Here is a 22,901-nt window from a genome sequence, read left to right as displayed (position 1 = left end):
CTACTGAGCACCGACTACCGACACATGAACTTGTTTCTTCTTCAGTCTTAAGCTGTTAACCAGATCAATCTTTAATCCATATTCAGCTCCCAAACATTGGTGTACGTAAGGCTGTAAGGGACATTAACAAATGCCGTCATACAGTATGAAGTATCGCCAGTATATACTAGTTTTTCAGCATATCGAAATCCTGTTATATTCCAAAATATCAGGAAGAACAGGTTTATTCTCTTTGCCGATCTATATAACAAATTAGGGAAGGGTCTCCATCCATCCTACGGTGACAAACACATTCTCACAGTTTCACCCTGCTTATGACATGGCGGGATCTAAGGCTATTAAGTGGTATGTCTCTTTACTTGCCACAGACCGGCCCATAGTATCGCGATAACCCACGCTTCCTCCTTTTCTTTTCTCCAAACAAACCCCTCATCACTCCAATTATGTTTTTTGTGTTTGTGGAACACTCCAAATTACTGAGATTGAGATTGAAAGCAAAGTGCGCCTTCACTGAGATCAAATTACTGAGATTGAAAGCAACAACGACATTCAGCACTAAAGGTAAGAAAAAAATTCGGCCTTTCGACTCTGATCAAACATGTCACCAACACGAACAGTAGTAATTGTTCTGTAACTATATGAATAGACATGAGGAGCAGCAGCATGTCACCAACACGAACAGTAGTAATTGTTCTGTAGCTATATGAATGAGGATGTGTCAAAGTGTCAGTAGCACGGTACTTATTTTTCAAAGATCGATCGCTGGGGCTATAGGCCGTCTCGGACAAAACCTTCCCCACATTACCGATTCACTTATCCGGTTTGGTCGGGCTACAACTTAAGCCTTACACTTGTCCGGTTGGTGCGTGGTGTGATTGGCAAAATCATTTGACATATTTCTCGTATGTCTACCTATGATTGCAAGTTGACTCATCTTTACATGTATTGCGTGTATATCCTAGCTTGTTAATTAGGCGTTTTCAATATACTTTGCTTAATTTGGGTGTTCAATATGTTCTTATTGATCTATATTGTCGTGTTTTTATGATATGGGTTCAAGTAGTACTTACGCTTATAATACTAAGGAGTTTGGAAAAGGCGGTGTCTCATGAGGAATCGGTTCGGTATGTTTTTATTTTACTTAATTTGATGGTAATGAGTTTCGGCGTTCAATATGTTCTTACTGATCTATATTGTCGTGTTTTATGATATGGGTTCGAGTAGTACTTACGCTTATAATACTAAGGAGTTTGGAAAGACGGTGTCAGCGAGGAATCAGTTTCAGGTATGTTTTTTATTTTATTGATTTGATGGTAATGAGTTTCACGTTTATAACACTTGCCTATGCAAATGTTATTATTAGAAGCATAATAGTTTAATGCCCAACCAATCCTATATTTCTGTTAAGGATGATTTTGATTGATATTGTATATCGTAGTATAAACGTTGTTCCCAATTTTTTTGTAGTTTCTATAGTAGATAACATAAGAACGTTCTATGTTGAGGACTTTAGGCAACATGTATTTGTAGTTTCTATAGTAAATAACAAAAATAATAACCGAAAATCACAATGGCGTACATTTATTATTCAATGTATTTGTAGTTTCAATCGTATAAAAAACACAACAACATACATTTATTATTCAATTTTTTTTATACTCATGCATTATATGAAAATTATTCAATTTTTTTTTATACTCATGCATTATATGAAAAATTATCCTCATTCTAGCTTTCACATAATCTAATTATAGCTATGTTACGTAGACATGTATCCTTGCTGGACATGTATTCTTTCTGTGGCATCTTACTGCATCTTCTAAGGATTGCACTATCAAAAATCAATGTTTCTTATAGTTTCTTATAGCTAATAACCATTCCTTCTTTTTTCTCCGTTTTTAAATTTTGAGTGTACAATTTCTATGAAGGATTGAACTTGATGGTGGACAAGGGAAAACGGCCAATGGACCCATTTAAGGATCCTTCAACAAAAAAAAAATTAAATATTCGATTCCTCGCAATGAGATAGGTTGAACCTTCAACCACCTCCGGCTTCGTGTATTCTTGTTGTTTCTATTACATTGGTTCGTTAATCCACATGGTACTTATTTCTTACTGGTCTCATGATTTATATGTTTGCTGGGTTATGTATATAGCATCCAAACCGACCAACCCTAGACAAGGGAAAACGCCCAATGGACCCTTCTCTTGATCCTTCGAACCGGCCGAAAAACACTTTTATCCCTCTCCAAGATAGACTCAACCTTCAACCACCTCGTGGCTTTCAGGTAATTGAATTGCGGTCTTATGTAATTTATTATACTTACTGTTGACATTGCACATCAAGTTTGCTTTTATATTTTCTCCTTCTCTAACTTTCTCTTCGTTCTTTATATAGAGGCCAGACCGACCAAACCTACAAAACAGAAAGCGCCCACTGGACCATTCTCTTGATCCTCTTAACAAGAAAAAACGTGTCTCTGTCCCTTCACAAGATAGGCTTACCCTCCACCAACCTCATAGTTTTCAGGTACTAATACTCCTACAATGTTTCCCTCTCATTATCTACCCAATTATCCTCTTTTTCTATTTTCTTATTCTTTACCTATTTGCTATGTCACTTGTATACCTTATCTTCGGGTCTTTCTTTACATATGGGACTTCACCGATACAAATATTGCCATATCTTTATCTTCGTTTCTTTGCATATTGAAATTGAAATAGAGATGAGTTTCCTAATTTGTTATATAGAATATAGATTTTATCTTTGGAAATTTGGTTTATGTTTATGTTTATCTCTATTTTCAATTTCTATTTCTATTTCGTATCCTCTATGCTCTTATCCAATTACACCAACTTATCTCAATTCGGCCAATTGTGGACAATTTGCCCAATCAGTACAACCATCCCTTTCTCCTATCAAAGACATTAGCCTAACAAATAGAATTATTGCCTGGCGTGCTCAAAGGGAAAGAGAAAAATTGAATAAACGGAGAATGGGCATCAAGCAATGGCCCATCGATTGTCCCGGGTTTTGTGGTGTATGTCCACCCTCCAATTCGGGAACTCCACCTCGGTGTCGGACTTCCACCTCAAAGATAGTCCAATCACACCTCATACCACATCAACTAAACGACTCAATTCTACGGAATCTCTTCGAACGTCTCTCTCTGCTCTTAATCCTATTAGGTTATTTACACTGCCAGAAGAATGTACTCATGTTGATTCAGCACCTGTAAGCAACAGGTGAGTCTCGTATTTCACTTTATTGGTTTTCCTTCCAATCCAATTCACACCTCACCCTTATTATCTGTCTACAACACATGTATTCTTAACTCTGGTGGTGCGTTACCAAATAATGCAATTCCAACTTTCAGAAATGAGTCATTTGCATCAACGTCGTCTTACCAAAATGCAAGGTATAGCACCACAAAGCTCTTTACAACTTTCTCTTCATATTTTCTACTTTTCAGTACCAAACTTTCAATATTTTCTTACCCATATAAGCTCCCTTGCAATGCGTGTAACCTCATTTCGTCTACATCAAGCTTTATTGACTAATACCACATTTACCAAGTCCGGGTTCCGAGTCAATATCAATTTGAACAAAGTGCTAGGTAATTTCTTCACATAAATGTTTGCAATAATAATAAATTGTTTACACCTCGGTCTAAATCCTTTTAATACTTCATTCTTGCGTAGACCAAGATCATTCCAAAGATATCTTGCACAACCGTTCGAACGAACGTCGTCGATACCATGAGTGAAGATGACAATGAAGAGGCACTCGACTACAATGGGGATGTGCACACGACTCTTAATCCTAACCGCCCAGTTGAACAAGGAAGACACTACTTGGGGAAAATGGACGTTCAATGTCCATTTTGTAAGGCACTTCATTGGATGGATGAACGATTATCAAAGTCATCATCCACGCCCTCTTTTTGGGAGATGTTGTTTACAAGGAAAGATAAAGTGTCCTCCTTTGCAACCTTGCCTCCTGCCCCTTAAAGCCTTATAATGATGGGAATGATCGGAAGTCAAAGTCATTTCGGAGATATATGCGACAATATAATCAAGCTTTTGCATTTACAAGTCTTGGAGTACAAGAACACTTATTTGCTGGACGGGGTCCAAGGCCTTTCACTATTCACGGTGAACTGCGACATCGCACAGGAGCTTTAATTCCTGACGCAGGATATCAAGCTACTTATTCTCAACTTTATATCTATGATCCCAGTGCTGCACTAGCTGTCCGTCAACTTCGTAATCCTAAGCTCAACACGGATGTCTTGAAAATCATTCAAGCTACTATGCTCCAATATAACCGCTTTTACGATACATATCGCCATATATGATGTTCTTAGATTAGCTTCTTCTGAGCATGGTGAGGACTTCAATATACCTGCTTATTTACATTACACTGCTTCACGAGACAGTCGTCGGTACAACTTACCAACAGCAGATGAGGTTGCTGTCATTTTACCAGGTGATGGCGGTGAGCGAGCAAGTATGAGAGACATTGTTATTTATCTTAAAGGAGGGCAAGAATTCATGCAAATTAGTGAGTGTCATCCAAAGCTTACTTACCATTACATTATGTCCTATTGTTTCCCCATGGGGAGCTTGGATGGACACTGAATTGCCGCGTTGGGACTCTTCAACCGCTACCACCACTAATGATCGCCTAACACGGATGAATTTTTATTCTTATCTCATCGTTTTGCGCGCACCACGAAAGTACTTCGGCTATTTTGCGAGGGAGAAAGTTGTTTGAGGAGTTTGTGGTGGGACGGATGGGCATCAACCGAAGCAAAACAAAATGCGCTTACTATAGGCAACAACAAGACAAGCTTCGTGCGAGAACTATATCAAGGTATCAGCGATGTGTCACCGATCTTTGTCGATCCAAATCAGATTGGAAGGCGAGTCATTACTACCATCATCCTCAGATCGGGCAGCCCTAGGCATATGTTTGAAATTTTTCAAGACTCCATGGCAATTTATCGTTACAACCACCATCCGGACATATTCCTCACAATGACGCGCAACCCCGATTGGACGGAAATTCTTGAAGCATTGTTTACAAACCAAACTGCTTATGATCGCCCGGAGGTGGTTGCCCGTGCATTTGAATTGAAACGAAGAGCTTTGATGGAAGTAATAAAGAAGCGTGGCGTCCTTGGTATGGCAGTTGCTCATGTTTACACCATTGAGTTCCAGAAGCGTGGTCTGCCACATATGCATGCACTTATATATCTTTGACATTCAGACAAGATCCGAGTGCTTGCACAAGTCGATCGCATTGTATCTGCGGAATTTCCTGATCCTGACATTGAGCCTGAATTATTTCGTACTGTACTAAGATGTATGGTTCATGGCCCATGTGGGCTTAACAATCCAAACTCTCCTTGCATGGTTAATCGTCAATGTAAATATCACTATCCCCGAGCTTTCACAGATTGTACAACTATGGATACAAATGGATATGCACTCTACCGTCGCCGTGACAATGGGAAGTCTTATTTTGTTAGAGAACATTCAGTTGATAATAGAAATGTTGTTCCTTACAATCCTTACCTTTCTAAGATGTTTGACTGCCATATTAATGTTGAAGTTTGTGCAGGGCTTACTTGTGTGAAATACATTCACAAGTACATATTTAAAGGTAATGATAGGACAACAATTGTGTTGAATGAATTGGATGAGATCAAGCAATATTTGGATGCGAGATATATTGGGCCACCTGAAGCTGCTGTGAGATTGTTAGGAATTTCTCTACACGAGGAAATTCCAACAGTTGTGAGATTAGCCATTCATCTCCCTGGAATGCATCGTGTTGCGTATAATGCTAATGAGTCCATGCATGATATACGGGCTAGGGCAGCGAGGCAACGGTCAACTCTTACTGCATTTTTTGATTGTTGCGCTTCAAATTCGCGTGCAAGGGGGCTCACATATCAACAAGTGCCAGAACACTACGTTTGGATAAAGCAACACCAAATTTGGAAATTCAGGGCGAGGGGTTTGCTATTGGTAGAATGTATTTCATGAGTCCTAATTCGGTGAAAGATTTTACTTTACGCTTTGCTTCTAACCGTCATTGAAAGGGCCACGATCCTTTAATGATCTGAAAAGGATCGGTACCGATTTACATCCAACTTTCAAAGAAGCATGTATTGCATGCGGACTTCTTGAGGATGATAGTGAATGGGTGCAGTGTCTGCAAGAGGCCTCAACCATGCAAACTGGTTATCATCTTCGTCGACTATTCTGTGTTATTCTCGCAGAATGCAATCCTCTATATCCCCAAACATTGTGGCATGATTTTTGGGAGAGTATCTGTGACGACCTCTCACACAAACTTCGCACCATCTTCAACATTCCAGAACCTACCGAAGCTCAGGTCCAAGATTATGGTTTATTTCTTCTAAATGAGATTCTCATAGAGTCAGGTAAACTGCTAATTAATTTTCCTCCTATGCCACTATCAACCACCAATTGGAACTCAGTCGTTGGTAACCGACTTATATGGGACCAACGACAATTTCAATATGATCCACAAACTGAAAAAGCACATGGCAACAGAGTTCATTTAAATGTTGAGCAACACTCGACATATAAAGCAGTCCTGGATTCTGTTTACCGAAATCAAGGGACACTCTTCTTTTTGAATGGGGCAGCAGGGACAGGCAAGACTTTTGTCTATAACACCATTGCTGCTACGTGTCGGATTGAGGGACATATTGTTATTATGGTGGCTTCATCTGGAATAGCTGCGTTGCTATTGGCTGGCGGTCGGATCGCTTCACTCAACCTTTTGCATCCCATCGGACATTCTTGATACCTCGGTTTGTGGGTTCAATAAGAATTCACCGCATGCCCACTTATTCAGTGGAAACTAAACTTATTATTTGGGATGAGGTCCCAATGCAAAACAAGTTACGTGTTGAGGCAGTTGATCGGATGCCGGGATACTTGCAACAATAATAAGCCTTCGGTGGAATTCTGATTGTTCTTGGTGGTGACTTTCGCCAATGCCTTTCAGTTATACCCAAAGGGGTGTGTGAACAAATTGTGCGTGCTTCTTTGCGGTGTTCTTTCCTCTGGAATCATATTCGGGTTCTAACTTTGGTACAAAACATGAGATTAGAACATGGGAACTCTGCAAATATAGGTTTCGCAAATTTCTTGATAGAGGTAACCACTTATGTATTCTGCTTTCTCCTCCTTTGTTTCAAACTTATATCCATTAATCTTTTTATGTCTTCCTTCGTTTAGATTGGAAGTGATCCAAGTGAGACGGTGGAACTGCCATCGACAATTCGTCAATGTGCAGATCTTCGAGAACTAATTTCTGCTACATACCCTCATCTGAATCATGCTGCCACGGTCACCCCAGGATATTTAACTGAGCGTACAATTCTTTCGGCACGCAATGATGATGTCAATGAAATTAATGCAACAACTTTGAATATGTTCCCAGGAGAAACTACTATCTTTCTAGCTGCCGACAAGATGGAGGATGCAGAAGCAAATAATCCAACCAATATTAATCAATACCCAAATGAGTACCTAAACACACTTGATCCAACTGGTTCGCCACCATTTCGCTGAACACGAAAGTTGGTAGTCCTATAATGTTGTTGCGAAATATTGCTCCCAGAGATGGACTATGCAATGGAACCCGATTGGTAGTGGTACAATGCAAACCACACGTTCTTTTGTCCAGAATTTTAACTGGTGAAAAACAGGGCAATGAAGCTTTTATTCCAAGGATATCTTTGTCACCGTCGTCTTCCGATTTTCCTTTCCATATGATGAGAAGACAATTTCCAGTTCGATTGGCCTATTCAATGACTATTAATAAGTCTCAAGGACAATCAGTGAAGTATGTTGGTATTGACCTCCGCACGGAAGTTTTCAGTCATGGTCAATTGTATGTGGCCCTCTCAAGATGCACTTCGGCGGACCGGATCAGCATTCTTCTACCTCCAAATGCAGAAAGTCAAACCGCAAATGTGGTATACCCAGAAGTTTTGCTATAAACCTCTTCAACAACAAAAGTGTAATTTCCCTTTTCCCACTTAGTTGATTTTGACAGATTCAATATTAAAGAAAACAGGTAGGCTATGCCCAAATACAAAAACCACCAACCTACATTTATTTTTGTCAACGTCAAATTCTATATGATTTTTTTTTATGATCTGACCGCAACTAAATATAATTTCCATTGTTTTTGAACGTTGGCTTTAGCTTGGTGTTGATATGTTTAGTTACTTAATGACACTTTTGCTCTAGATTTTTATTATAACAAATGCATCAACTGATATGCATTTTATATCTACTTTTCAGGTTTTGCATCCGAATAATCTTTTTGGACCGACGCTACATTTTAATTACCGCTACTTTGAAACGGATGCTCCTAAAGGTACTCTATTTGCATTGTTATATTATTACTCCAATTTATACTTTCCATGGATATGTGTCAATGAATTCGTTGCTCATTTACCAAGGTAAGGTACTTCTGTTTTCCCCAGTCAATGGCAATGATCATTATTTGCAGAAGGATATTGTTGGAGTAGGACAAGTGAAAGACAAGTGCTTCGGATTCGTTACAAGTATTTGGAAGCCGTGCTTAGACAAGAGGTTGCGTTTTTCGATTCACAAGAAGCTACTACTTGAGAGATCATCACAAAAGATATCCAAGGATACTTAACTCATACAAGAGGTTCTAAGTGAAAAGGTGCTATTATTAATCATCCTCATCTACAACATCATTATATTTATTTAATTTGTTCTATGTCTGTCCATTACAATAATACGACACAATGAGACAACATATGAGTATAAAGAGAATGTGTAAGATTTTTAAAATCTGAGTTCATGGTTAACCATTATATATAGTGTCCATTAGAAATTGTTTTCTTTCTTTCCTCATAACTTAGAAAAAAAAAGTTTTCTTTCTTCATATGGTAATGTTTCTATGCTTGAGAAGTTATTGAACAAATTATAATCGATAAGATTCAACCAGTTTCTGAACCCAAACACTCAACTCGCTGGAAAGTTTTAGCGAATTGTGCCTACTAGAATGTTTTTTTTTAGTGAAGAGCCAACAAGGATTCTTCAGTATGCTACTTTTGATGCAAATAATAATAGCAAAAGTCCTTCGCTGTGATGATAAGAAGTAGAGGGACCTTTGGATGCTATTCAAAGATTGCAACAAAACAGTATTAACATACACTTCCTAAGAGAAAAAGTTAAAGTACTTGGAGCCCTCATTTATGTTATAGATTTATATATATCGAGATAATAGTTGCACACTATTAATTGTTTTTTTTTTATCAATCATGTTCTACGGGCTGGCAGCAGACCCATGCCGTATAACAATATGATGGAATTAACAATGAATAAGTAATTTTAGTCACTTCACTATATGATATAATTTAAGGACATTCCCCCATTAAATAAAGCTAATGGAGCATCTGATCTTCTTGTCTTGCAGGTGCCTATATTTTTAATGCACACATCTGTGTTTATGTCAGGACTTGCATTCTCAATTTACTTTTGTTGGAGACTTGCCTTAGTAGCCCTTCCTTTGATGATTGTGATGTTAACTGTTGACTACAAGGATATTCAGCACTCCACAGGAAGGATATTCAGCACTACAAGGTCAGTATTACCATTGATTGAACTTAGATTAAGCGATATAAAAAAATCATCTGTCTCCTGATTAAAAAACGGAGTAGGAGAATGTGAATGTGTGAAATTAAATTGAAAAAAGGTCAGTTCCGTGTTGGTTATTAAATATTGGGAAGATGCCCAACGCACAAGGTGTGTACTTATTTAAATTTGACTCACAACAAATACACTGCTTTAGGACCTTATAGTTTTTTCCTTCTTCATTATAACTTTCTATTATGTAGTCCATTTCAAAGTATAATTTACTGTTGGTAATAATTAATTATGAGTAATAATATGATCAGAGTTGTTAATTTTCAGTGCAAGTGTTTTACCAAACTACGTATTAGATTTCAGATTACTGAGTTCTGGAAGTTGTACAATTTGAGGTAAATACACGTAAAAAACACGTTTTGAGATTACGGAGTTCTCAATGAATGTTTTGCAGTAAAAAGCATGTTTTGTACTCAAACATAAATTAGGGTCAATATTCTGAAGATATTGGCTTGGTTTTTGGATACCAAGTGATTTGTTTCCTTTCAAATTCAGTCCCAATAGATATCTGACTTATATTGTTTTCTTACAATAACAGTAAAACCTTTCATTTTTTTTTCGAGTTTTTAAAGTGATAAATGTCTTTGGGAACGCTGGATTATGGCAATTATTTTTTATGTTGTTTTCATTTTGCTACTTTTTTTTTTGCTTACAAAAACTTGTTTAATACCAAAATCTGTTTTAGGAAAACCTTTATTATTTTATTTTCCATAAGTATCCAATGTCTCGGGAATTTGGATTATGACATTTGATTTATGTCCTTTTTACTTTGTTTTTACAATTACAAAACATTTTACTAACTATATGATGAATGTCTATATGGGACTGCTAGATTATGACATTCCGTTTATGATTTCTTCTTTATAGCAGCATTCCGTTTGCCCCCTTCAAAACTTGTTTTATTTGCAAGGTCTTTGTCTTAAAAAAAACTCGGAATATTTTTGAAAACAGAGCCAACATCTTCTCAGGATTATTTCTCAACATACAAATGGTGGCCAAGGTTTGCAGTTAAGAATATACTGACCATTTAGAATACACGTAGGCAGTGAATAAAAGATAACAGACTTTACATTGTTATGAAGACCATTTTCTAATTTCACTTGGTTCACCTCGCAAAACACAATATATCGCTTTATGGTTTGTATTTTCTTGCATCTGACGGTATTTATAGTTTTTACTTTATAACAATTCTTTGGATCGTAAAACAGAATTTTATAATTTTTTTTTTTTTCGGTGGGCTGACAAAAAAAATGCTATAGTCACATAGAATTATTTTCCGGTGGTTCGGCTACTATATATTATTAAGATGTGGTTCAAGTGTTTGATTGTTGTGATGTCTCTTTGAATGGCAGCTGTAACTGTTTCTCTCCCAGTTCAAGCGTCGCCTTTGATTTGAGATTGGAAGCAAAGACTACAAGGATATTCAAACCTTTGCACAAGAAGGATATTCACAAATTCGGCAAAGACTACAAGGTCAGACAAAATTCCGCTACTATATTGCAAGTTGATTGTATCTAAATACAGCGGCATAATGTAAAGTGTTAGTTCCTTTGGATTTTTTGGTATTTTTTAAACTTGGAGTACTTTAATACATGCATTTGTTAAACTTCGTTTGGTTTTTATTAATGGGGAAAGATTTGGAGTTATGTAGTTTGAGTAGGAGAGTAGGGTTTCGATTGTTTTAGGGTGAAATGGACTTACAAAGTGTTTGAGCAAATGGGGTTGTTTCCATATTTTTTTTAAAAGTTGGTTGGGTTCATCATTTTGGCGGATGACAAGTAACACTTTTGGCAGTTGCATGGTTTATTTGCTTTTGCCGTATATTGCTTTGTGCAGCAAACACAAGGTATTCTTTATTAAAAGGCGAAGGAATAGTTCCCTCTGTGTTCATTAGGTAGTTGCATGGTTTATTTGCTTTGGTTTTATAAGTCCCCATTTCGGGAAAGACAAAGACGATAGTAAGAGTCTTTGAATTGGATAATGTTTTCACCCTATATTCTCGTGTATGAAACAGGAGACCATGTTGGTGTTTATGCTGAAAATAGTATTGAGTATGTGGAGGAGCCAAAAAGTTTGCTAGGCTACTCGCCAGATACTTACTTTTCAATCCATGTTGGTAATGAAGATGGAAGACCACATGCTGGAAGCTCCTTGGCTCCTCCCTTCCCATCTCCTTGCACTTTGAGAACATCACTGATCCGATATGCTGATATGCTGATCTTTTCAATTCTCCTACAAAGGTTATTTTTCTTTCAGTTTTCGTTTTCATGCTACCTTTTTCATATTTATTTCTAAAAATTTTATTGTAGAGATTCTTTACTTGTAATAACAATCTTTTTTTGTTCAGTCCGCTCTCTTGGCTCTAGCTGCCCATGCATCCGATTCAAGTGAAGCTGATCGATTAAGAAATCTTGCATCTCCTGCTGGGAAGGTTTGCATTTTGATACTTGACAACCAATTGGTGAGATAGTTTACTTTTTACACATTGAAGCTAACTTACCGTTCTTTGTGCAGGATGAATATGTACATTGGATAGTTGCAAGTCAGAGAAGTCTCCTTGAGGTCATGGATGAGTTCCCATCAGCAAAGTCTCCTCTTGGAGTTTTCTTTGCTGTTATAGCTCCTCGGTTGCAGCCAAGATACTATTTGATCTCATCATCATCAAGGTGAATAAGCTACTCCTTATATCTTCTGTGCCAATAATTAATAGTGTGATGACGGAAAAAAATCCAGCGGAATGAAATGTACTTGCCCCTGAAGGTCTTCCAGCATCATTATGACTGCATAAGATGGTGTCGTCAATATAGAATCTCTATGACACCTATACCTAACACACCTATAACCTGATAAAGATGTTTTGATGCCTAGGGGAAAGTTTTATCATGAGAACTTGGGAAAGAGTGGGTGGAAGTTCAACTTAGAAGGTTGACGTACTTAATAATCGTCCTGGTTTGAAATATAATATTTAAAAGAATGACAAGTTTATAATGATTTGGTACTGTACTACTTGTATCCATTTGTTTTGGCTATCTAATTGAATCTCCTTTGAAATAGAGAAGTGTACCTGTGGATGAACAAATGATTGGGAAAGTCTTTTTCCAATGATTGATAGCTTAGAAATTTGCCAATGATCAAATCATTTGGAAAGTCTTGTAGGTGATCATTAGCCTGTTTGTTTTGTTATGTTTTGAACATGATCAGTTTTTAGTAACATGTTACGATGTCCAAATCTTCTTATTTGCTTGGCTGTTTTCTAATTGGATGGCACTTTGTTTATGTAGTCCGAGAAAAATGAGCTTCGTTATGAGAAACAAAGGCTGAAAGCAGAGAAAGAGAAGCTGGAACAGCAAGTTAAAGCCATGAGTTCTCAGCCAAGCTTCATGCCTTACCCTTCTGCCATTCCAACTGCATTTGCTCCTCAAGCTCAAGCACGGCAACAAGTGATACCATTCATCGGCTACCCGAGAGGTTGCCATGTGGCAATTCATGCCACCTGCAGCAGTTGATACCTCACAGGATCATGTTCTTCGCTCTCCGGTTGCCTAAAATGGCATTCTTCGACGATTCAGTATGGATTTTCTGTTTTGGTTAGTGATCATTTATTGTTATCTGTGACTGTTCTTGACTATGTTAATTGTTTAAAGTCAAAGACTTGATTAGTGGATGATGACTGCTATTAAAAATGGTTGAACTCCTATTTTCAGTTACTCCTACTTTTATCTGTACATAGTCTTTATTTCATCTGTTTCGAGAGATTTATATGTCAAGCAGTGAAGCCAATCTAAGCCATTGTAAATTCATTAGATCTTCGTCTTTTTATGACTACTCTGTCTCCATTTTTGCCTTGGCAAATCAGTAAATCTTTGCTTTCGGGTGATTCTGTACTCCGTCAAAATTGCCAAGAGCCTCAGCAACTAAAGTTAAATACTTACATAGTTACATGGATGAAAACCTGCCAGCTGTGTTCAACCCCGACTCGCAGATCAAAGGAAGTAACTGAAAATATAGGTTATTATGGAATTGGCAAACTATGTAAAGATGATGTGATTCCTTTTCTTCTGTTTTTTTTTATGTTCTCTAGGTTTACGAAAGGATTCAATATTCAAGAAAAACAGGTTGCCTATGCCCAAGTACAAAAAACACCAACATACATTTATTTTTGTCAACGTCAAATTCTATATGATTTTTTTTTCATGATCTGACCGCAACTAAATATAATTTCCATTGTTTTTGAACGTTGCCTTTAGCTTGGTGTTGATATGTTTTTTTACTTAAAGACACCTTCGCGCCGAAGGCGCCCGTATCTGTGCCGTACGGCACGGGCAAACCCTAGTCTATATAACAAATTAGGGAAGGGTCTCCATCCATCCGACGGTCGCAAACACATTCTCACAGTTTCACCCTGCTTATGACATGGCAGGATCTAAGACTATTAAGTGGTATGTCTCTTTACTTGCCAAAGACCGGCCCATAGTATCGCGATAACCCACGCCTCCTCCTCTTCTTTTCTCCAAACAAACCCCTCATCACTCCAATTCTGTTTTTGTGTTTGTGGAACACTCCAAATTACCGAGATTGAAAGCAAAGTCGCCTTTCACTGAGATCAAATTACTAACGACATTCAAAGACTAAAGGTAAGTTATTATTTGTGTGTAAAAGTAGCTTTCTCAAATGATTATATGGTACTCTGTATTGAAGAAAGAAAAAAAGCTCACTTTTGTGAATCCAAAAGAACCGAGGTCTGCTCCAGTTTGGTGACCATGTTAGAAATAAATATGGTACTCTGTATTGAAGAAAGAAAAAAAACTCACTTTTGTGAATCCAAAAGAACCGAGGTCTGCTCCAGTTTGGTGACCATGTTAGAAATAAGAAATAGTTACTAATCTATCTAAGAGAAAAGTAAGTTGGAAGAGAACTTGGAAAAAAGAAAATCCTAACAATGCTTAAACATATACTTAGGTGGTGGTCTCAGATATTCATAGTGTAAATAACTGATAGCGATACAGTTGTCACGTTCTTTCCCTCACCATTTTTTTAATCAATAAGGAGCACACTTACATTGCTCACGTTCTTTCCCTCACCATTTTTTAATCAATAAGGAGCACACTTACATTGCTAAGGAATGATCACGCGGGGGTATGATATAATCCGCATCGAACAGGTAGTAATTGTTCGAATAGACATGAGGATGTGTCAAAGTGTCGAGTAGCTGGTACTTATTTTTCAGCACTGTACCGCCGTCTCGGACAAAAACCTTCCCCACTTATCTGGTTTGGTCGGTTACAACTTAAGCCTTACACTTGTCCGGTTAGTGCGTGGTGTGATTGGCAAAATCATTTGACATATTTCTCTGTATGTCTACCTATGATTGCAAGTTGACTCATCTTTACATGTATTTGCGTGTATATCCTAGCTTGTTAATTAGGCGTTTTCAATATACTTTGCTTAATTTGGGTGTTCAATATGTTCTTTACCGATCTATATATTGTCGTGTTTTATGATATGGGTTCGAAAGTAGTACTTACGCTTATAATACTAAGGAGTTTGGAAAGATGGTGTCTGCGAGGAATCAATTTCAGGTATGTTTTTTATTTTACTTGATTTGATGGTAATGAGTTTCGGCGTTCAATATGTTCTTACTGATCTATATTGTCGTGTTTTATGATATGGGTTCGAGTAGTACTTACGCTTATAATACTAAGGAGTTTGGAAAGACGGTGTCTGCGAGGAATCAGTTTCAGGTATGTTTTTTATTTTATAGAATAGATGTGGATTAGTATTTACTTGATTTGATGGTAATGAGTTTCACGTTTATAACACTTGCCTATGCAAATGTTATTATTAGAAGCATAATAGTTTAATGCCCAACCAATCCTATATTTCTGTTAAGGATGATTTTGATTGATATTGTATATCGTAGTATAAACGCTGTTCCCAATTTTTTTGTAGTTTCTATAGTAGATAACATAAGAACGTTCTATGTTGAGGACTTTAGGCAATGTGTATTTGTAGTTTCTATAGTAATCACAATGGCGTACATTTATTATTCAATGTATTTGTAGTTTCAATCGTATAAAAAACACAACAACATACATTTATTATTCAATTTTTTTTATACTCATGCATTATATGAAAATTATTCAATTTTTTTTTATACTCATGCATTATATGAAAAATTATCCTCATTCTAGCTTTCACATAATGTAATTATAGCTATGTTACGTAGACATGTATCCTTGCTGGACATGTATTCTTTCTGTGGCATCTTACTGCATCTTCTAAGGATTGCACTATCAAAAATCAATGTTTCTTATAGTTTCTTATAGCTAATAACCATTCCTTCTCTTTTCTCCGTTTTTTAAATTTTGAGTGTACAATTTCTATGAAGGATTGAACTTGATGGTGGATAAGGAAAACGCCAATGGACCCATTTAAGGATCCTTGAACAAAAAATTAAATATTCGATTCTCGCAACAGATAGGTTGAACCTTCAACCACCTCCCGGCTTCCGTGTATTCTTGTTGTTTCTATTACATTGGTTCGTTAATCCACATGGTACTTATTTCTTACTGGTCTCATGATTTATATGTTTGTTGGGTTATGTATATAGCATCCAAACCGACCAACCCTAGACAAGGGAAAACGCCCAATGGACCCTTCTCTTGATCCTTCGAACCGGCCGAAAAACACTTTTATCCCTCTCCAAGATAGACTCAACCTTCAACCACCTCGTGGCTTTCAGGTAATTGAATTGCGGTCTTATGTAATTTATTATACTTACTGTTGACATTGCACATCAAGTTTGCTTTTATATTTTCTCCTTCTCTAACTTTCTCTTCGTTCTTTATATAGCGGCCAGACCGACCAAACCTACAAAACAGAAAGCGCCCACTGGACCATTCTCTTGATCCTCTTAACAAGAAAAAACGTGTCTTTGTCCCTCCACCAGATAGGCTTACCCTCCACCAACCTCATAGTTTTCAGGTACTAATACTCCTACAATGTTTCCCTCTCATTATCTACCCAATTATCCTCTTTTTCTATTTTCTTATTCTTTACCTATTTGCTATGTCACTTGTATACCTTATCTTCGGGTCTTTCTTTACATATGGGACTTCACCGATACCAATATTGCCATATCTTTATCTTCGTTTCTTTGCATATTGAAATTGAAATAGAGATGAGTTTCCTAATTTGTTATATAGAATATAGATTTTATCTTTGGAAATTTGGTTTATATTTATGTTTATCTCTATTTTCAATTTCTATTTCTATTTCGTATCCTCTATGCTCTTATCCAATTACACCAACTTATCTCAATTCGGCCAATTGCGGACAATTTGCCCAATCAGGTACAACCATCCCCTTCTCCTATCAAAGACATTCGCCTAACAAATAGAATTATTGCACAGCGTGCTCGAAGGAAAGGGAAAAATTGATTAAACGAATGGGCATCAAGCAATGGCCCATCGATTATCCGGGTTTTGTGGTGTATGTCCACCCTCCAATTCCAGGAACTCCACCTCAGACTGTCAGATTTCCACCTCAGCATAGTCCAATCACACCTCATACCACATCAACTAAACGACTCAATTCTACGGAATCTCTTCGAACGTCTCTCTCTACTCTTAATCCTATTAGGTTATTTACACTGCCAGAAGAATGTACTCATGTTGATTCAGCACCTGTAAGCAACAGGTGAGTCTCGTATGTCACTTTATTGGTTTTCCTTCCAATCCAATTCACACCTCACCCTTATTATCTGTCTACAACACATGTATTCTTAACTCTGGTGTTGCGTTACCAAATAATGGAATTCCAACTTTCAGAAATGAGTCATTTGCATCAACGTCGTCTTACCAAAATGCAAGGTATAGCACCACAAAGCTCTTTACAACTTTCTCTTCATATTTTCTACTTTTCAGTACCAAACTTTCAATATTTTCTTACCCATATAAGCTCCCTTGCAATGCGTGTAACCTCATTTCGTCTACATCAAGCTTTACTGACGCAATACCACATTTACCAAGTATGGGTTCTGAGTCAATATCAGCTGACCAAAATTCTAGGTAATTTCTTCACATAAATGTTTGCAATAATAATAAATTGTTTACACCTCAGTCTAAATCCTTTTAATACTTCATTCTTGCGTAGACCGCAATCATTCCAGCATACTGCACAACCGTTCTCTGAACGTGCTGATACCATGAGTGAAGATGACGATGAAGAGGCACTCGACTACAATGGGGATGTGCACACGACTCTTAATCCTAACCGCCCAGTTGAACAAGGAAGACACTACTTGGGGAAAATGGACGTTCAATGTCCATTTTGTAAGGCACTTCATTGGATGGATGAACGATTATCAAAGTCATCGCTGTCACGTCCTCTTTTTGGGAGATGTTGTTTACAAGGAAAGATAAAGCGTCCTCCTTTGCAACCACTGCCTCCTGCCCTTAAAGCCTTATACGATGGGAATGATCGGAAGTCAAAGTCATTTCGGAGATATATGCGACAATATAATCAAGCTTTTGCATTTACAAGTCTTGGAGTACAAGAACACTTATTTGCTGGACGGGGTCCAAGGCCTTTCACTATTCACGGTGAACTGCGACATCGCACAGGAGCTTTAATTCCTGACGCGGGATATCAAGCTACTTATTCTCAACTTTATATCTATGATCCCAGTGCTGCACTAGCTGTCCGTCAACTTCGTAATCCTAAGCTCAACACGGATGTCTTGAAAATCATTCAAGCTACTATGCTCCAATATAACCGCTTTTCTGATACATATCGCCACGCATATGATGTTCTTAGATCAGCTTCTTCTGAGCATGGTGAGGACTTCAATGTACCTGCTTATTTACATTACACTGCTTCACGAGACAGTCGTCGATACAACTTACCAACAGCAGATGAGGTTGCTGTCATTTTACCAGGTGATGGCAGTGAGCGAGCAAGTATGAGAGACATTGTTATTTATCTTAAAGGAGGGCAAGAATTCATGCAAATTAGTGAGTGTCATCCAGCTTACTTACCATTACATTATGTCCTATTGTTTCCCCATGGGGAGCTTGGATGGACACCTGAATTGCGGCGTTGGGACTCTTCAACCGCTACCACCACTAATGATCGCTTAACACAGATGAATTTTTATTCTTATCTACTGTTTGCGCGCACCACAGAGTACTCAGCTATTTTGCGAGGGAGAAAGTTGTTTGAGGAGTTTGTGGTGGACGGATGGGCATCAACTGAGCAAAACAAAATGCGCTACTACAGGCAACAACAAGACAAGCTTCGTGCAGAACTATATCAAGGTATCACTGATGTGTCAGCTGATGCTGTCGATCCAAATCAGATTGGAAGGCGAGTCGTACTACCATCATCCTCAGATCGGCGGCAGCCCTAGGCATATGTTTGAAATTTTCCAAGACTCCATGGCAATTACACGTTACAACCACCATCCAGACATATTCCTCACAATGACTGCAAACCCGCAGTGGACGGAAATTCTTGAAGCATTGTTTACAAACCAAACTGCTTATGATCGCCCGGAGGTGGTTGCCCGTGCATTTGAATTGAAACGAAGAGCTTTGATGGAAGTAATAAAGAAGCGTGGCGTCCTTGGTATGGCAGTTGCTCATGTTTACACCATTGAGTTCCAGGAACGTGGTCTGCCACATATGCATGCACTTATATATCTTCGACATTCAGACAAGATCCGAGTGCCTGCACAAGTCGATCGCATTGTATCTGCGGAATTTCCGATCGATCGAGCCCTGAACTATTTCAGATCTTTGTACTAAGATGTATGGTTCATGGCCCATGTGGGCTTAACAATCCAAACTCTCCTTGCATGGTTAATCGTCAATGTAAATATCACTATCCCCGAAGCTTTCACAGATTGTACAACTATGGATACAAATGGATATGCTCTCTACCGTCGCCCGTGACAATGGGAAGTCTTATTTTGTTAGAGAACATTCAGTTGATAATAGAAATGTTGTTCCTTACAATCCTTACCTTTCTAAGATGTTTGATTTGCCATATTAATGTTGAAGTTTGTGCAGGGCTTACTTGTGTGAAATACATTCACAAGTACATATTTAAAGGTAATGACAGGAGAACAATTGTGTTGAATGAATTGGATGAGATCAAGCAATATTTGGATGCGAGATATATTGGGCCACCTGAAGCTGCTGTGAGATTGTTAGGAATTTCTCTGCACGAGGAAATTCCAACAGTTGTGAGATTAGCCCTTCATCTCCCTGGAATGCATCGTGTTGTGTATAATGCTAATGAGTCCATGCATGATATACGGGCTAGGGCAGCGAGGCAACGGTCAACTCTTACTGCATTTTTTGATTGTTGCGCTTCAGATTCGCGTGCAAGGGGGCTCACATATCAACAAGTGCCGAACACTACGTTTGGATAAAGCAACACCAAATTTGGAAATTCAGGGCACAGGGGTTTGCTATTGGTAGAATGTATTTCGCGAGTCCTAATTCTGGTGAAAGATTTTACTTACGCTTGCTTTTAACCGTCGTGAAAGGGCCACAGTCCTTTAATGATCTTAAAAGGACTGGTACTGATTTACATCCAACTTTCAAAGAAGCATGTATTGCACGCGGACTTCTTGAGGATGATAGTGAATGGGTGCAGTGTCTGCAAGAGGCCTCAACCATGCAAACTGGTTATCATCTTCGTCGACTATTCTGTGTTATTCTCGCAGAATGCAATCCTCTATATCCCCAAACATTGTGGCATGATTTTTGGGAGAGTATCTGTGACGACCTCTCACACAAACTTCGCACCATCTTCAACATTCCGAACCTACGAAGCTCAGTCCAAGATTATGGTTTATTTCTTCTAAATGAGATTCTCATAGAGTCGTAAACCGCTCATTAATTTTCCTCCTATGCCACTATCAACCACCAATTGGAACTCAGTCGTTGGTAACCGACTTATATGGGACCAACGACAATTTCAATATGATCCACAAACTGAAAAAGCACATGGCAACAGAGTTCATTTAAATGTTGAGCAACACTCGGCATATAAAGCAGTCCTGGATTCTGTTTACCGAAATCAAGGGACACTCTTCTTTTTGAATGGGGCAGCAGGGACAGGCAAGACTTTTGTCTATAACACCATTGCTGCTACGTGTCGGATTGAGGGACATATTGTTATTATGGTTGCTTCATCTGGAATAGCTTCATTGCTATTGGCTGGCGGTCGGACTGCTCACTCAACCTTTTGCATCCCACTAGACATTCTTGATACCTCGGTTTGTGGGTTCAATAAGAATTCACCGCATGCCCACTTATTCAGGGAAACTAAACTTATTATTTGGGATGAGGTCCCAATGCAAAATAAGTTCTGTGTTGAGGCAGTTGATCGGACGCTTCGGGATACTTGCAACAATAATAAGCCTTTCGGTGGAATTACAGTTGTTCTTGGTGGTGACTTTCGCCAATGCCTTCCAGTTATACCCAAAGGGGTGCGAGAACAAATTGTGCGTGCTTCTTTGCGGTGTTCTTTCCTCTGGAATCATATTCGGGTTCTAACTTTGGTACAAAACATGAGATTAGAACATGGGAACTCTGCGAATATGGGTTTCGCGAATTTCTTGATCGAGGTAACCACTTATGTATTCTGCTTTCTCCTCCTTTGTTTCAAACTTATATCCATTAATCTTTTTCTGTCTTCCTTCGTTTAGATTGGAAGTGATCCAAGTGAGACGGTGGAACTGCCATCGACAATTCGTCAATGTGCAGATCTTCGAGAACTAATTTCTGCTACATACCCTCACCGAAAGTCATCTTTGCCCGGTCACCCCAGGATATTTAACTGAGCGTACAATTCTTTCGGCACGCAATGATGATGTCAATGAAATTAATGCAACAGCTTTGAATATGTTCCCAGGAGAAACGACTCTCTTTCTAGCTGCCGACAAGATGGAGGATGCAGAAGCAAATAATCCAAGTAATATTAATCAATACCCAAATGAGTACCTAAACACACTTGATCCAACCGGGTCCGCCACCATTTCGTCTTAACCTTAAAGTTGGTAGTCCTATAATGTTGTTTGCGGAATATTGCTCCGTGAGATGGACTATGCAATGGAACCCGATTGGTTGTGGTACAATGCAAACCACACGTTCTTTTTCCGAATTTTAACCGGTGAAAAAGCGGGCAATGAAGCTTTTATTCCAAGGATATCTTTGTCACCGTCGTCTTCGATTTTTTCCTTTCCATATGACGAGAAGACAATTTCGATTCGATTGGCCTATTCAATGACTATTAATAAGTCTCAAGGACAATCGGTGAAGTATGTTGGTATTGACCCTCCACGGAAGTTTTCAGTCATGGTCAATTGTATGTGGCGCTCTCAAGATGCACTTCGGGCGACAGGATCAAAGATTCTTCGCCTCCAAATGCAGAAAGTCAAACCTTGAATGTCATTATACCCGAAGTTTTGCTATAAACATCTTCAACGACAAATGTGTAATATCCCTTTTTCCACTTAGTTTATTTTCTTTCGCTTTGTTTTCGTAAGTGGACACTTTTGTTCCTGTACTTACTGTCTTTCGTAACATATGAACAGGCACCTGACTACATCTTCGGATGTGTTTACCCGAAAGCGATAGATCTTTCTTCACTCTCTCGCAAGTACGACTTCTTTTCTTTATTGAAAATAAAAAAAGACTATTGATTTATATCATATAATATGTGAAAATTTTAGGTTTGATTATTGATTTAATGACGTCATATATTTAAACTGTTGCTAATTTTGCACTCTTTTTTATCAGATTTTGTAGGTGGGTACTGTTTTTTTTAATAGAGAAAAGAAGAAGGAGGATGATTTCCAGTGAACGTGTTGCAAATTTGGCTCTTGCAGGTATCTATAATTTATCTTCTTTAGTAAATCATGGTTTCATTATGTAATGATAATTTACTGTTGATTGGTGTAAAATTTGTGGGGAATTTTAATAGATTGTTTTGTTGAGGTTTTATGGGATGTGAGTAATTCATTTTCTTGTAACTGTTATGTTTTTTGAGGTTGTATCGAGTGTGTGTAAAGTTTGAGATAATAATTGTAGTTTACAAGAATGCGTAACATACCGATTGTTTAATTGTTTTGTGAAGTTAATAATTACGAAAGG

At 38.1% G+C, this 22,901-nt stretch overlaps 2 protein-coding genes and 4 long non-coding RNA genes across 6 annotated transcripts; all 6 read left to right on the top strand.

Moving 5' to 3' along the window:
* Window positions 1-483: 483 nt before the first annotated feature.
* Window positions 484-16,151, top strand: LOC147517129 (uncharacterized). The gene is made up of 5 exons (XR_015213808.1): window positions 484-561; window positions 1,225-1,285; window positions 15,254-15,314; window positions 15,416-15,476; window positions 16,124-16,151. It is a non-coding gene; the product is annotated as an uncharacterized LOC147517129 (long non-coding RNA).
* Window positions 2,155-8,431, top strand: LOC147517131 (uncharacterized). The gene is made up of 3 exons (XR_015213807.1): window positions 2,155-2,288; window positions 2,399-2,530; window positions 8,356-8,431. It is a non-coding gene; the product is annotated as an uncharacterized LOC147517131 (long non-coding RNA).
* LOC147517130 (uncharacterized) lies at window positions 11,807-13,460 on the top strand. The gene is made up of 4 exons (XR_015213806.1): window positions 11,807-11,975; window positions 12,083-12,166; window positions 12,250-12,401; window positions 13,017-13,460. It is a non-coding gene; the product is annotated as an uncharacterized LOC147517130 (long non-coding RNA).
* Window positions 16,152-16,343: 192 nt separating the features above from the next.
* On the top strand, window positions 16,344-19,144 carry LOC147517128 (uncharacterized). The gene is made up of 6 exons (XM_086593486.1): window positions 16,344-16,477; window positions 16,588-16,719; window positions 17,088-17,433; window positions 17,565-17,606; window positions 17,736-17,804; window positions 17,890-19,144. The coding sequence occupies exons 3-6, from the start codon at window positions 17,183-17,185 to the stop codon at window positions 19,142-19,144; spliced, it is 1,617 nt and encodes a 538-aa protein (XP_086449612.1). The 5' UTR covers window positions 16,344-16,477; window positions 16,588-16,719; window positions 17,088-17,182.
* Window positions 19,145-19,172: 28 nt separating this feature from the next.
* On the top strand, window positions 19,173-20,170 carry LOC147517127 (uncharacterized). The gene is made up of 2 exons (XM_086593485.1): window positions 19,173-19,407; window positions 19,806-20,170. Exons 1-2 carry the CDS (start codon window positions 19,173-19,175, stop codon window positions 20,168-20,170), a joined length of 600 nt encoding a protein of 199 aa, XP_086449611.1.
* Window positions 20,171-22,191: 2,021 nt separating this feature from the next.
* On the top strand, window positions 22,192-22,822 carry LOC147517126 (uncharacterized). The gene is made up of 3 exons (XR_015211353.1): window positions 22,192-22,242; window positions 22,343-22,407; window positions 22,548-22,822. It is a non-coding gene; the product is annotated as an uncharacterized LOC147517126 (long non-coding RNA).
* The last annotated feature ends 79 nt before the right edge of the window (window positions 22,823-22,901 follow it).

The sequence above is a fragment of the Coptis chinensis genome, chromosome 2 (genome assembly GCF_015680905.1).
Source record: "Coptis chinensis isolate HL-2020 chromosome 2, ASM1568090v1, whole genome shotgun sequence".
NCBI classification, from domain to species: domain Eukaryota; kingdom Viridiplantae; phylum Streptophyta; class Magnoliopsida; order Ranunculales; family Ranunculaceae; genus Coptis; species Coptis chinensis.
Note: the sequence above shows the minus strand (reverse complement) of the source record. Positions and strands in the feature narration are given on the sequence as shown.

Bases quoted from the DNA above. Each gene is read 5' to 3' on its own strand.
- LOC147517128 (XM_086593486.1), top strand. From the start codon at position 17,183: ATGGGCATCAAGCAATGGCCCATCGATTATCCGGGTTTTGTGGTGTAT. The intron at 17,434-17,564 runs GTGAGTCTCGTA...TCCAACTTTCAG, and splicing joins TCAGCACCTGTAAGCAACAG to AAATGAGTCATTTGCATCAA. The intron at 17,805-17,889 runs GTAATTTCTTCA...ATTCTTGCGTAG, and splicing joins TCAGCTGACCAAAATTCTAG to ACCGCAATCATTCCAGCATA.
- LOC147517127 (XM_086593485.1), top strand. From the start codon at position 19,173: ATGGCAATTACACGTTACAACCACCATCCAGACATATTCCTCACAATG. The intron at 19,408-19,805 runs GTCTGCCACATA...AAGTTTGTGCAG, and splicing joins CATTGAGTTCCAGGAACGTG to GGCTTACTTGTGTGAAATAC.